Source organism: Rhinolophus ferrumequinum, chromosome 3 (genome assembly GCF_004115265.2).
Source record: "Rhinolophus ferrumequinum isolate MPI-CBG mRhiFer1 chromosome 3, mRhiFer1_v1.p, whole genome shotgun sequence".
NCBI classification, from domain to species: Eukaryota; Metazoa; Chordata; class Mammalia; order Chiroptera; family Rhinolophidae; genus Rhinolophus; species Rhinolophus ferrumequinum.
Window position 1 is genome coordinate 60843305 of NC_046286.1, and position 13038 is coordinate 60856342.

Consider the following 13038-nt stretch of genomic DNA (forward strand, 5'->3'; position numbering starts at 1 on the left):
AGATTCTGAACTTTTCAATTATGACTTAAAACAAGTACTTGAAAAGAGAACTCTGGTACAAATTTCTAATATACATTTATTAGTGCTACCTAATATACTATCAAATCCAATGTCTATCTTCTGCCTACTTTGTTGAATGGATATAATGTAATGTTTAAAATCTCCAACCAAAATTATAATTTCACTGTTTTATATTTCCTCAAGTTTTTCATTTATACATACGGTATTTTTGCTCTCTCTTAAGATTCATCATGTCTTCACTATAATTGTATTTCTAAATAAGAATTATCTTTATTTGAACTACTTATTTTTCAACGTTTATTTTGTTCATACTAAACTAATAAACCATTACCCAACATTTAACCACAAATGAAATGACTGAAAAGTATACAGTGCATTTTTATTGAGTATATTCATTTTTGGAACATTTTGCAACTGTTAAGCTGCACTGACCCCTAGGAGTAGTAAAATCACTTACAGTAGTAAGATACTATAAAACAGCTACTTAATCAAAAAAATATGAACAGAACCACTTGAGGGATAGTTTGAGAATGTTTAAGACATCCTAAATCTAAAAAATTCATGGTAACCATTTCTAGAAAACTTCCATGTTATCTTTAAGTAACATGACAAATTGCTGAAAACTGATTTGAAAGTAGCAAAGAATTACCTTTTTATGATTAGAAACCCTTCTAAGATTGTCCTCTTCAATGTGAGGGAGCTGCAGAAGGGGAGACTTAAACTGCTGAAGGCCTTGCACAGCCATCTGGGACAGCTTCATGCAGTTTTCTAGGGATGCCAAAGTTGGAGCACGAAACTCCCTTTCTTAGAAAGAATAGGAGGAAAAGAAAAAACAGAGCTGGACTTTCTATATGTGCAAGAGTATACAATTCATCACAAAAACAAGATTCATGTGAATATCCGTAACCCCTCAAATTTTAAAATCACAGTGTTGACTTTCCTTTAAAAGTTATTAGATAAAATACAAAATATATACAAACTTGGTCAAATGCACATTGTCCAGCAACAACCACTGATTTAATAGAAAAATTCTTTACATCAGCTCCAAAAACGGTACATTCTCAGACATTACCGGTACCAAGAACATAATGACACCATGCCAAGAATAGACATTATCCATCAGAACAAACCACAACCACTATCTCCTTTTTTAAGGATCTCCCTTTCCATTACTGACCACAACTCCCTCATTCTTTTTTCCCTTTATGCAAAACCCACTACATGTCAAATGAGTCATCATGACATCACTTAGAGAATTATTTCAAACACACCGTTAAAATGCAGAATAACCTAACTCTAAAAATATTCAGAGGAAGTAAAAGGATATTTTAAATCTTTGCCAAAATAAACAATAAAACGTGAAAAAATTAAATTCGAAACATAATGATTTGTGATAAATACTTTACATAATGAAAAATATGTGGAAAGAAATAAGAAAAACCATGAACAAAATTGGGAAAGCTGCTTCAACTTATAGACAGAATTACAGTAAGTGCCCTTAATCTTAAAACTATGAAGTGTAATCTGCATATGCTTGCAAGAAACAGTACAACATAATTAATTATGTTTCCTCCTCACCTTCACGGCTCCGGGCCATTATTATTAGTTGGCAGATTACATTAACCATTTCTTGAAGTAGGGCGGGGCATTTTTTCAGCATAAATTGTTGATCTGAAAAACAATTTTAAAAAACCCTGAAATCAATCATTCCACTCTTATAGTTAAAACACCTTTATCAACTGTAGTCTAAGACTAATACTAAATGTAAGTTGTCTTACAAATATCTCACGTGACCCCAGAATTTTACAGGTTGAACCCAATAGTGTCTCCTCAGCAGCACTATGTCAAAAATCAGTCAGAAAACCCAGCTCAGATCAGATGTTCGTTCCAAAGGCAAATTTTCAATATTATGGTGTTGGGCTTTATTAATTAACTGCCTACTTTTTTTTTTTTTTTTTGAAATAGTCATAGTCTAATCTTAATCTTACTGTATTTAAAAACGAATTTGCTTCTTGGGCACCTAAGTTTCTATGAGTATAATTATGGATAAATCCAAAGACTAAGCTTATGAATAAATGTCAACTAAATGGAGAGAGAAAATGGGCAGCGGAGGAGGAGGAGAAAGAAGAAACAAGCGAGGGGAGGAGAGAGAAGAGACACTCTTTCATTTATACTGCATATAATAATATGATAGTTAACCATTAAAATAATCCATTGGGTTAATATTCAACCTAAGAAAATATGTGTTCCCTATTTTTTAGGTAACTGGTAAAACTGGAGACGGTCTCATATCTGTACAGAACATTAGGTACAGAATTACTAAACATTAGGTACAGAATTACTAAACATTAGGTACAGAATTACTAGTTAACTTGCAACTCCAATAACAATGCGTAAACAGCGCTCCCTCATTCCATCGTAAGAAGCATCCTATCTATCACCAATCAGCCTCAACTGGCCTTGTTTTCAGAGGCATTTGATTACATTATTGGCTTAAAAGGGGTGAAGGGGAGTTGCATTCAAAAAGAACATTTATTCCCTAAAATAATAACTTTCTTTTAAAACTTCCAATTGAAATAACGCAAGTGAAGAAGAGATGACACTCAAATTCATAACATCCCTGGAAACACCGCTGTCCCAATCCACTGCTTTTCTTTTAAGTAGAATTAGATGACTTCAAGTACTTATTATTGGTAACCACCGCTGAAGGGTGATGGTGGTGGAGTAATGGAGTTGATGGAGGTATCTGCTTTGAAATCCATTTTTTCTCCCCACCTAAAGCTTACAAAATCTTTTTTTTTTAAGTCATTAGGAATTATTGTATAATCTGCAATTGACTAAACATTTCTGAGTACTCTCACTTTGAAATACTAAATTTTAACATTTACCAAAACATCTGATTTCCTTAGACCTTTGAAGTCTTTGTGAAGTAATTATGTAGCATACAGACTTCTTTTCAAAAGGTCTTTAAGCTAATTATTTGGGGGGGGAGGGAATAGCAACAAAAACACTGCACCATGAGGTCTAATTAAATCTGCTGCTTTCGTACCACTACAACCCTGCAGATAGTAGAATCACAGATACCTTCTTCAAGGGTCTCAGGAATTTTCATTCTAGCAAGATGAGACAGTAAAAGAACTCTGGCCTTCAGGCTATATGGGCAGGTAAGTGGAGGCTCATTCTTCTTTAAATTAATGCTGCCAATTTCTCTGATTAGCTAGAGTAAATAAAATAATTATTCAAAAATAAACATTTTAAAAAGCATTAACTTTAATAATTAAATGCTTATCAAGGAATTTTGGAGAAATGCCCAACCTGAGGTATTAGAATATTATCTGTTGGTCTGCTTGTGGCATCTTTATTATATTGAGGATCAAATTCAGAGGCTCCAGCTAAAACCATGATAAGACCTGAGAAAACAAAAGAAACATGAGGGTAAATAAATATATTTGCTCACTACTCATTTCCCCTCTTATGATACTTCATTAATCCTAGAGTGAGGCAGTTTTCCAATCATGCACAGTGCTTAAAAATCATTTGAACTCCACTACTAACAAGTATTAATTTCTCCCATAAAAAAAGAAATGGCTCACTTTTTCAAAGATGAGCAATATTACCTTTTCTATCACAAGTGACTAGAAATATACATCAAATTAAGGGCCAAAGCAACTGGATGCATTAAAATCACTTCCAATAGTATCTGTTTCTAGACCGAGGCATGTGTTCCACAGAAACTTTCTACAGAGTGGTAAGTATTCCATGTGATATTAATACATGTTATATGAAAAAAAGAGGACTCTATGGTTGAATATGGCTGAGAAATAATGAGTTAAAAAGAGTTTTAAGTTTCTTCACTTCATGACTTCTCAGAGTCTTGAATAAACTAAAATACACTGTCATTTACAGAAACTTTTATTCCAGACCCTGGAGAGTTTTGTGGGAGTAGTGTTCCTGGAAATACATATGATGTGCAGCCACATACATTAGCACGAGTCATGTTAGCTTATACTGGCTCTTTAATGACTGGCCCTATAACCATCAACCTCACCTTGCAGCAGAAAATACATGCGATGTATTCAGAAAAAGCAGGACAGGATAGCAGTTAAGTGCACAAACCCTGGAGTTTTCACTTACTAGCTAAATAAACTACACAATAGTTTTCACCTCTCTATGGGCCTGTTTCTTCATATGTGCCTGACATACAGTATGCACAGTAGTATGTGTGAGCTATTACTATCACTACCTTCAAATGTTTTCATGAAAACAACTGGTCCTAAGACAGCTATGTAAATGGTGCCAATGCTAAAGTAAACAAAGGTATACAACCAAACCTACAAGCTAAAAAATATTTTTTAATAGAATTGTGTAAGGCTAAGTACCCCTCTCAGAAAGGAAACAGAAATCAAGATCACTGATGCAAAAAAAACACATTAAAATAGATTATAAACACGAAACATTTTCATAAGGGAATAAGCTCTCAATTATTAGGGTGGTGCAAAAGTAATTGCGGTTTTTACAATTAATTCCTGCAAACCACCATTACTTTTGCACCAACCTAACATTTCAATCCAGCATAAGGAAAAGTGATACGTGTGCACAAGGGAAAATAACACTCACTCATTCCTCAGAAACAAAAGGCCTCTCATGGTTCAGAAACACAGGATCTATTAACACAGTCATGACCCTGAGGCGTCTCTTTCTGGTTACCAAGAAAGTCAGTAAAATTTGCAAATCCAAAATACAGAAAAGTCCATTTAGGTTTTGGAGTAAACATGCATTCTCCAGTGAAGCACAATTTAAAACTTATTGTCTTCTTTTTGTTTATTTAAGGAGGGGAAAAGGGACATCTATGATTTCTGCAGAGCAGTGATTCTGAAAGGCAATACTACATCGTCCAGGGATAAAATATACAATGCTACTTTTATGGGATCAAAGCAAGTATTTAAGATGGTACTTCCTTTTTTCATAAGAAATTCTGAAATAAGACTCTAGGAATGAAATATTCTATCAGTTTTCTTTTACTACATCTAAAGACCTCTACTTATTTTACAATTAATACAGTATAATGTACTGATTTATGACTCAGGAGCTAGACTGCCTGGGTTTAATGTTCAATCCCAGCTCTGTCACTTACAGACAGTGACAGAGTTTCCTCATCTATGAAATGTGCTTAAGAACAGCACTTACTTATGGGGGCACAGCAAGGATTAAATAAGCTATTACATGTATAATCCCTAGCAATGCCTGGCACACAACAAATACTCAAGAAATGTTAGCTGGTATTATTACAAAATTAGCCCCCACGAAGCTTTGCCATAAAATTTCTGAAACACACACACACACACACACACACACACGCAAACACGTGGCTGAGTAAAAGGGAATAATAAAAATACAGATCAAGAAATGGGATAAAGAGTGTTAGCATTTTCCTCCAGCTTTAGTTACATGAACTGAGTGTCTATAAAAGTGTTTCTCCAGTTGAATGCATATCAACTAAATAAATGACTCAGAAAATAATTTAATGACACAGTTACTTAAATTTACTTACGTTTCATATCCATATTTCGTGTTTTATAAACAAAATATGTATAAATCTGTGTTGTACGTATTAGAATCTGATCTCCACTATAGCGTATTGAACGATACCACCAAGAGCCCTAAAACACAAATAAAATTAAACAAGAAATAAAGCATGAAAACTGTAATAAATGTTAAGTTTGAAGCAGCACATGTTTATGGTCAAATTTTCTAAATGTTCATAAACCAATAAAAATACCTGAGCTTTAGAACAAATGCCTTTGCTACACTTTTCAAATGATTTATTTAGCAAATATTTATATTGGCATGATACCTAAACACCAACCTACCTCACTACAAATATATGATTAAGTTTCAGCTAGAAATTGAAGACAAACTAGGAATGAAACAACCCATTTCTATAAGCAACAAGCTAGTTCCTGACCCACAGAATGTCTTATTAAATAAATATTTAATAAGTATAGGAGCAACTTTACAGTTGACATACTACTTTCATCCACATGAAGACGGTAAGAAGGTTAATTATTAACCTCACTATCGGATTCAGGTACTATTAATCAGAAAGAACACTGCCAATCATGAAAGTAATAAACAGTGGGGGCTGACAGGGGGCTCAGTTTGTCAGAGCGAGGGCTCTGGGCAACAGGGCTGCCAGTTCGATTCCCACATGGGCCAGGGAGCTGTGCCCTCCGTAACTAGAATGAGGTCAATGAGCTGCCGCTGAGCTCCCGGGTGGCCAGATGGCTCAGGTGGTTGGAGCACGTTCTCTCAACCACAAGGTTGCCAGTTCGACTCCCATCCAAGGGATGGTGCTGCGCCCCCTGCAACTAACAACTGCGACTGGACCTGGAGCTGAGCTGCGCCCTCCACAACTAAGACTGAAAGGACAACAACTTGACTTGGATGGAGCTGATGAGAGTCCTGGGAAAACACACCACTGTTCCCCAATAAAAAGTCATGGAAATACACACTGTTCCCCAATAAAGTCCTGTTCCCCTTCCCCAATAAAATCTTCAAAAAAAAAAAGTAATAAACAGTAAAATCATAAACGTTATGATATCTCCATATTGAGATACCATGCAGCTGTTTTATGAGGTTGCTCTATATGTTGTGCCCCTAATATGTGAAGCAAAAAAAAAAAGTCACAACACAATACATATAGTAAGATCACCTTTTAAAAACAAATGTGTTTGTATACATAAATGCACACAAGAATATTTGAAAGAGAAAACACCACACTTAGCGGTGATTATCTCTGACAGAGAAATGGAGTCGAGGGAGGTGGTGAAGGAACACTTTCATTTTAAACTCTAAATACACCTATATTATCTTAGTTGTGTGTAACTTTGGGATTGGAAGTAGATACATTTGACATACATCAGTGATATCACCTTTAGAAGACTTTTGAAGTATAGTTGAATATAAGATTCTTAAAATTCAAGTATCAATGGATTATATTTTAATACAAATTATATTCTCTTAGGGAGACTCCAAAGTATGCCATCAACTCCCTTTTCAAAGCGGATAACAAAATGTTATTAAAAAGAGCCAGAACTTACCACAACAACGGGAAGGATAACCATGAATGCCAATCCATATACAAGTAAAACCTAGAATTGAAAAGAGAAAAAAATTATGGCCTTTATCAGGCAAATTATAACATCCATGAACACTTATTTTGAGGCTTATGTGAGGGAAGCACTATTAAAAACACTCCTCATGTGTTATTTCGTTTAATCCTTGCTTTCAAACTCTATGAGGAAGGTGCCATTATTATTTTCCTGATGCAGACAGAGAACCTGCAGCATATATAGGTTACATGGCTTGTCCTGGGTCACACAACTAGTAAGTGGTGGAGCCAGAATTGGCATTCCAGCTCTAGAACCTATGCTCTATTCCACTATAATTATCTTTTAATTTGCTCTATAAATAACACCAGCCAAACAGCTTTCTAAATTATATTTCCCTTCCAGTAAAGTGATTATGTATTTACACCTTGTCAAGTGGTTAGTGCGTTGGAAAAAAATGATAAACCCTACTTGGTTCCTTTGCCTAAATATCAAGGAGCAACTTCATAATATTCTGTTTGAAGTCTGTTGGTCTCCTACTGCTTGCTCCCAAATCTAGTAGCTAACTACCTTTCTCTTGTATATTCCCAGAATAACCCTAAGCATGATAAAAATACTTATATATACAGCAACCATACTGAAGATAACTAGTGCTAAAGTGCCACAAAGCCACAAAATAAGATTATATATCCATTGCAAACACATCACAAACCACATAGATTTATATTTTTATTGCTTCAAAGATAGCTCCTAGATAAACACTTTCAAAAAAGACAATCATCTACTTCTCAACAATAGGTTAATTCCTGATGTTTTAGAGATCAGCGTCTATAACTGATTGAAGTCTGATATCCTACTGCATCCTGAAGTACCATACGGAACATATTGCTAGGTCAGCTACGGGCATCAAAGCGGGCAGGAGCCAAAAATACCCCTCTGCCAAGTCAGACCCCTCCCCGCATGATGGAAACTGGGGCCCCTGGCGTTTCCCAGAAAAGGCGGCAGACTGCTGGTGCGATAAGCAACTCCAGACATAGCTGCTCACGCCCCATCTGCGCTACGGGGTCCTGCTCACCTGCCACCTCACTCAGCCAACCCCCACCCCAAAAATCGGATATATGCCTCCCTCCCTCTACCCTGGGCGTGACTTCGCCGGCCCCCGTCTGCAGGACCGGTGAACCTCGCCTGGGAGCACAGAATAAACCACTCACTTTCCTCAACGCGCCTGACTAGCCTCATTATCTCGCCGCAAGCCTTACACATATACCATTAATTTAGCATATGTTAACATTAATTTAGCCTGGTTAAATGTGAAATGAAGGATAATTTAAATTTTGAGCACCATAAAAAACAGTAGTTCCCCAATCCAAGGGTAGGACCCAATCTGAAATTGCCTCCAAAGGAAAATCACCACAACTTTAAGGTTTTAACATTACATTTAGAACACACTGCCCCAAACCAACTACCTAATAATGGGAACCAATTCTTTTCTCCATTACATACCAAGTTTCACAATACACACTTAAATTAAAAACAGCATAGCAGTATTTTCATTGTAATAGCTCTACAGCAACCAGACATATCAAACACATTGTATTAGGTTAGTGCAAAACTATTTGCGGTTTAAAAGGTTAAGAATAGGGTGGCCCGATGGCTCAGCTGGTTAGAGCGTGAGCTCTGAACAACAGGGTTGCCGGTTCAATTCCCACATGGGCCAGAGAGTAGCGCCCTCCACAACTAGACTGAAGGACAACGACTTGGAGCTGATGGGCCCTGGAGAAACACACTGTTCCCCAAGATTCCCCAATAAAAATTTTTTAAAAAGAAAGAAACCACAGCAAGCCTCCCCTGCAGCCCCACCCCTGCCCTCAGGGCCACATCGTGGCTGCCTGGCAGCCCCTGCAGCTCACGCACTGCAAAAAAATAAATAAATAAAAGGTTCAAAACCGCAATTACTTTTGCACCAACCTAATAATATGTCTTATTTAAGTGCACTCACCAGAATTGAATTTTTCTGGTCAACTATCCAAGCTGGCAGGGCAATTCCAAAGCTTGTGGCTAAAATAGGAAGAATATTTCTGAAGAGTCTCCACTTCCAGTTTTATTTATTTATAATCCTAAAACTTTGCCTCACACGCCCCCCCCCAAAAAAAAACCCTGAGAAAGATTATCTCATTATGTATGTTCCCTCCCATTACACAAAAGTTAAGGGATATAATTTATGCCTGAAACTAAATTTTTCCAGAAGGGGGGAAAAACCAAAAAACAAAACTCAACCTAAGTACATGAATTCCTTCTTCCTAGAAAATCTACATTCTTTTATATTTCCTGAGTTTATGTAAACACTATGAAGGTTTAAAGTCAGCAAAAAAAAAAACCAGATTTTTTTCATCCAATTTTTATCAACTAACTGGAAAAGATGAATGACAATACTACTCTTCGCATCAAATCAAAGTTCTATCTTCAAAACTAGTCTCTAGAAAGAAAAATAAAGTAAAAATTAATTAAAGAGAAATCAATTTACATATCTGCTGAACTCCTTATGGTTGCAATTTTCCTATTCATAATCTTTAAAACATCAAAATATTCTTTTCAATTTAGTTAACATTTTCATAATATACACCATATCGCCAGTATTTTTAAATCATCATTTACCATACCTTGTGGTCCATCTGGATTTCCAAACTCTTCCCAATTTTTCCGGGACTCTTCATCAGTTAAACTAGCATCAAAAGAACAAGGTGTAACCATTAGAAAGCCCCATCTGAGAAATAAGTATTCATATATACAAGCTCCATTAACCAACCAACTCATTTCTTAAAGATACTAATTTCAGATAATCAAGAAAAGCCTCTCTGAAATTAGAAATAAAGGGGGAGGGAGAGAAAGGAATTCTGCATTAACAGAAAATGCCAACTATTAAGCCTTGATCCAAATTCCTGGTTGGCCCACGTGTCCTCAAGTTTAGCCAGTTCAAGCCAACAGATGAAATTTTAAAGGCTAATACATTTTCTGAGAAGGCAGGGAGGATTACAAGTGACTTTTTTTCATATGCTCATACATTTTCCAAAATTTCTTCAATGAGCATGTTCATACTTCAATAATGATATATACCTATTTTCTAAATATAAATTTAATACAAAATTAATAATCCCTATAAAACTGGTACCACATTCTCAAAGGAAAAAAAATACTTATAAAACTCCACTGCTGTGGGAAAGGTCATCTGTATTGTGCTGAGGCCACAGTTTTCTCCTAAGCCAACTGCCAGTAGGACTAGGAAAGTACCTGCTAAAGCAACAGCTTCCTAATCCAGGCAATATGAAAATGACAGAGCGAATTTTTAAAAATACCTAACTACAAATATAACCGCTAACCTGGGCAATGGCTCAAGGCACAGAGTGAGAGTGGTTTTACTCCAGGTCCCAGTATACATGTTTAAAAAACATTAAAAGAAAATTTTAATTCTTGCAAAAAACTTTAGTGTTGTTAAAGAGATGAGGCCGATACACACAAAACTAAGCAACAGTAAGGAAGGCATTCATGTACACCAGTTGGTAAAAGATTGCGCTTATGTCTAAATCTAATTTTAGCCATATTTCTATTTCTCAGAATACATGCACTTAAGATACGATGTAGGTTCTATTCAACCAAGTTCCATGTTGAGAGAGAGAATGCAGAAGTACCTTTATAAAACAGCAAAAATTTTCAATGATTTTTAAACTTATCTCTTTGGTCATTTATGAAAATAAGTACCTTGACATCTTTAGTTCTTATTTAACTAAGTCCACTTACACTATTTGGACTAAGGCCACAGTAAAATACAGGAGCTAATGGAAAGCATTATTAGAGACACTGCAAGTTAATAAGGAGTGGTGCCAAGATTCCTTTCTGCTGAGGGAGGGATGTTTCTCAAAAAATTTTGCTCCGGTACACCTGTACAATTGCCCACCTCACCCAGAGCTTTAGCTACTATTTCTCTCAATATTCTGTCTTCTAATTAGAATCTTTTGCCCAAAATTATTATCTGTCCCCTTCTGCCTTTCTGCTGATGGCAGCACAATAAACTGCTCTGCTCTCTATATAATGCCCTAGGATTTTGCAAGATCAAGCACAGCTCACATTATAGAAAAATTTCGTTTTTAACCTGCACATACGTTTGATTACAATGCCATGAACTCATTCATTAACCCAACTTGTACAACTGCTGTGTGACACGCTGGATACTCAATCAAATTAAAGGATCAACTTTTTAAAAAGTCAGTGTAAAAAAAGCAACTGATTTTTTGCTAGTTATTAGTGCTTTAGTATACTACCATTCCTAAGGCGCAAAGTACTTAAAAAGCTATGTGATTTGTTAATTCATATACAACAAACTTAAACAAGACCAATGAGATACTAATTTTTAAAAATTCAATGAGTATCAAGTTTCCTAAACATGATTATATCCCTTCACTTTGGAGGTGGGAGATTGTGTCCTAGATCCAATTATGAATCTAATGAAGTATATGCCCCTTTTACTCTGGAAAAAATACACAATTACAAATATATATAAATTCTGTAGACAATTTCAGAAATCGATTATAAATCCTGATCTAGAGAATGCTTTCTCTAAATTATATGTGAGTGACCCTGAGTGGGCTATGGAGAGCTAAGTTACATATTCAGGTGTATGAACACATGAAAACAAATTTTTAAAAATTACAGTAGCTTTAAGGTAACATCTCTGCTGCCCACTTGTTATAAAGTAGCTTTAAAGATGAGTTTTATACCTGAAAGCCAAATCCCAACTATATCCACAAGACTGAACCAGAGAATTCAACAGTTGACTTAACGCCTCAAAAGTAACCAGACCTCCTTTCCTTTAAGGTAAAATCTGGTATTAAGATATAGGAATGATCCAGCTGGTTTATTATAATGGGCAAATAAAGGAAGAGAAAATATCCTGAATCACCAAAGCAAATGCTAAAAAATTTTGCATATCAAAGCCTATAACTGCATTCCAAAAGTTGCTTGAGTTATATTTAGGCTGCTAGAGTTATACATAAGATGGGAGCTTCAATTCAATCAGTCAGAACGTATATTGAGTAAAATGCACACCTTTATCTAGTTATACAAGTTACAACATCTCAAAGTCTGAGTCCCATAATCATTTACTTCTTAATTTGTCTGGTAGACCACCAACACATTTTACATACAAAACATTCTATGCCTCAATCATAACCAAAGACCACGTGTTATTCTTCTGTACTTTTTAGAATAGTGACCATACATCATAAAGAGTCAGATTTCAGTAACCTGAGAACTTGAAAATGTTACACCACCAGAAGAATGAGGGGGAAAAAATAACTGCACCAAAAGCACCAAAACTAAAACTACTAATTAAATAATCTTGGCTATCTGATGACCTCTGGAAATCTTGAGTTCTTCTTAAATTACCAGAAGACAGCAACTAAAGTTCTACAATACTTGAGCAATGAGAGTAAATGCTTGAAAGAGACACAGTAAAAAAAAGGGGGGTTTGGAGGGCACCACCTGAAAGACAGCAGTTTGGAGGACACCTGCTGTATAGAAAAGAAAATGTAGTACACACCTCAGAAGCTCCGGAGGGCACCGCTTTATTACGGAATGATACCCACGGGGACAACAAGCAATCCACAAGAAAGCGGGGTGGGCAGATACTCAATACACTTTTACAAGCACAAAAATGAGTATGACAGTATTTCCCAAACTTCTCGCATTCATGTGCCACTTACAGTTTGCTATTTATGAGCTTCCTATTATTTACTTATATTTTTTAAATTAGCTCAAAAAATTATACATTGCTCAGTTCTCGAAAAAAAGACAACATCTTGTCTTTATTTTATTCTTTAATTCAACAGACAAGCTGTTCGGAGATATACCTATC

The 13038-nt window shown here is 35.8% G+C and overlaps 1 protein-coding gene across 1 annotated transcript in view; it reads right to left on the bottom strand.

Annotated features, from left to right (window-relative positions):
• The window catches only part of SEC63 (SEC63 homolog, protein translocation regulator), a 59228-nt gene that overhangs the window by 22552 nt on the left and 23638 nt on the right, over positions 1-13038 (bottom strand). The window contains exons 5-12 of the mRNA XM_033100808.1: positions 9791-9852; positions 9130-9188; positions 7122-7172; positions 5573-5681; positions 3337-3431; positions 3106-3238; positions 1600-1692; positions 671-825 (exon numbers count right to left, since the gene is read on the bottom strand). Coding sequence (XP_032956699.1) covers positions 671-825; positions 1600-1692; positions 3106-3238; positions 3337-3431; positions 5573-5681; positions 7122-7172; positions 9130-9188; positions 9791-9852 — 757 coding nt within the window. The remainder of the gene's footprint in view (positions 1-670; positions 826-1599; positions 1693-3105; positions 3239-3336; positions 3432-5572; positions 5682-7121; positions 7173-9129; positions 9189-9790; positions 9853-13038) is intronic.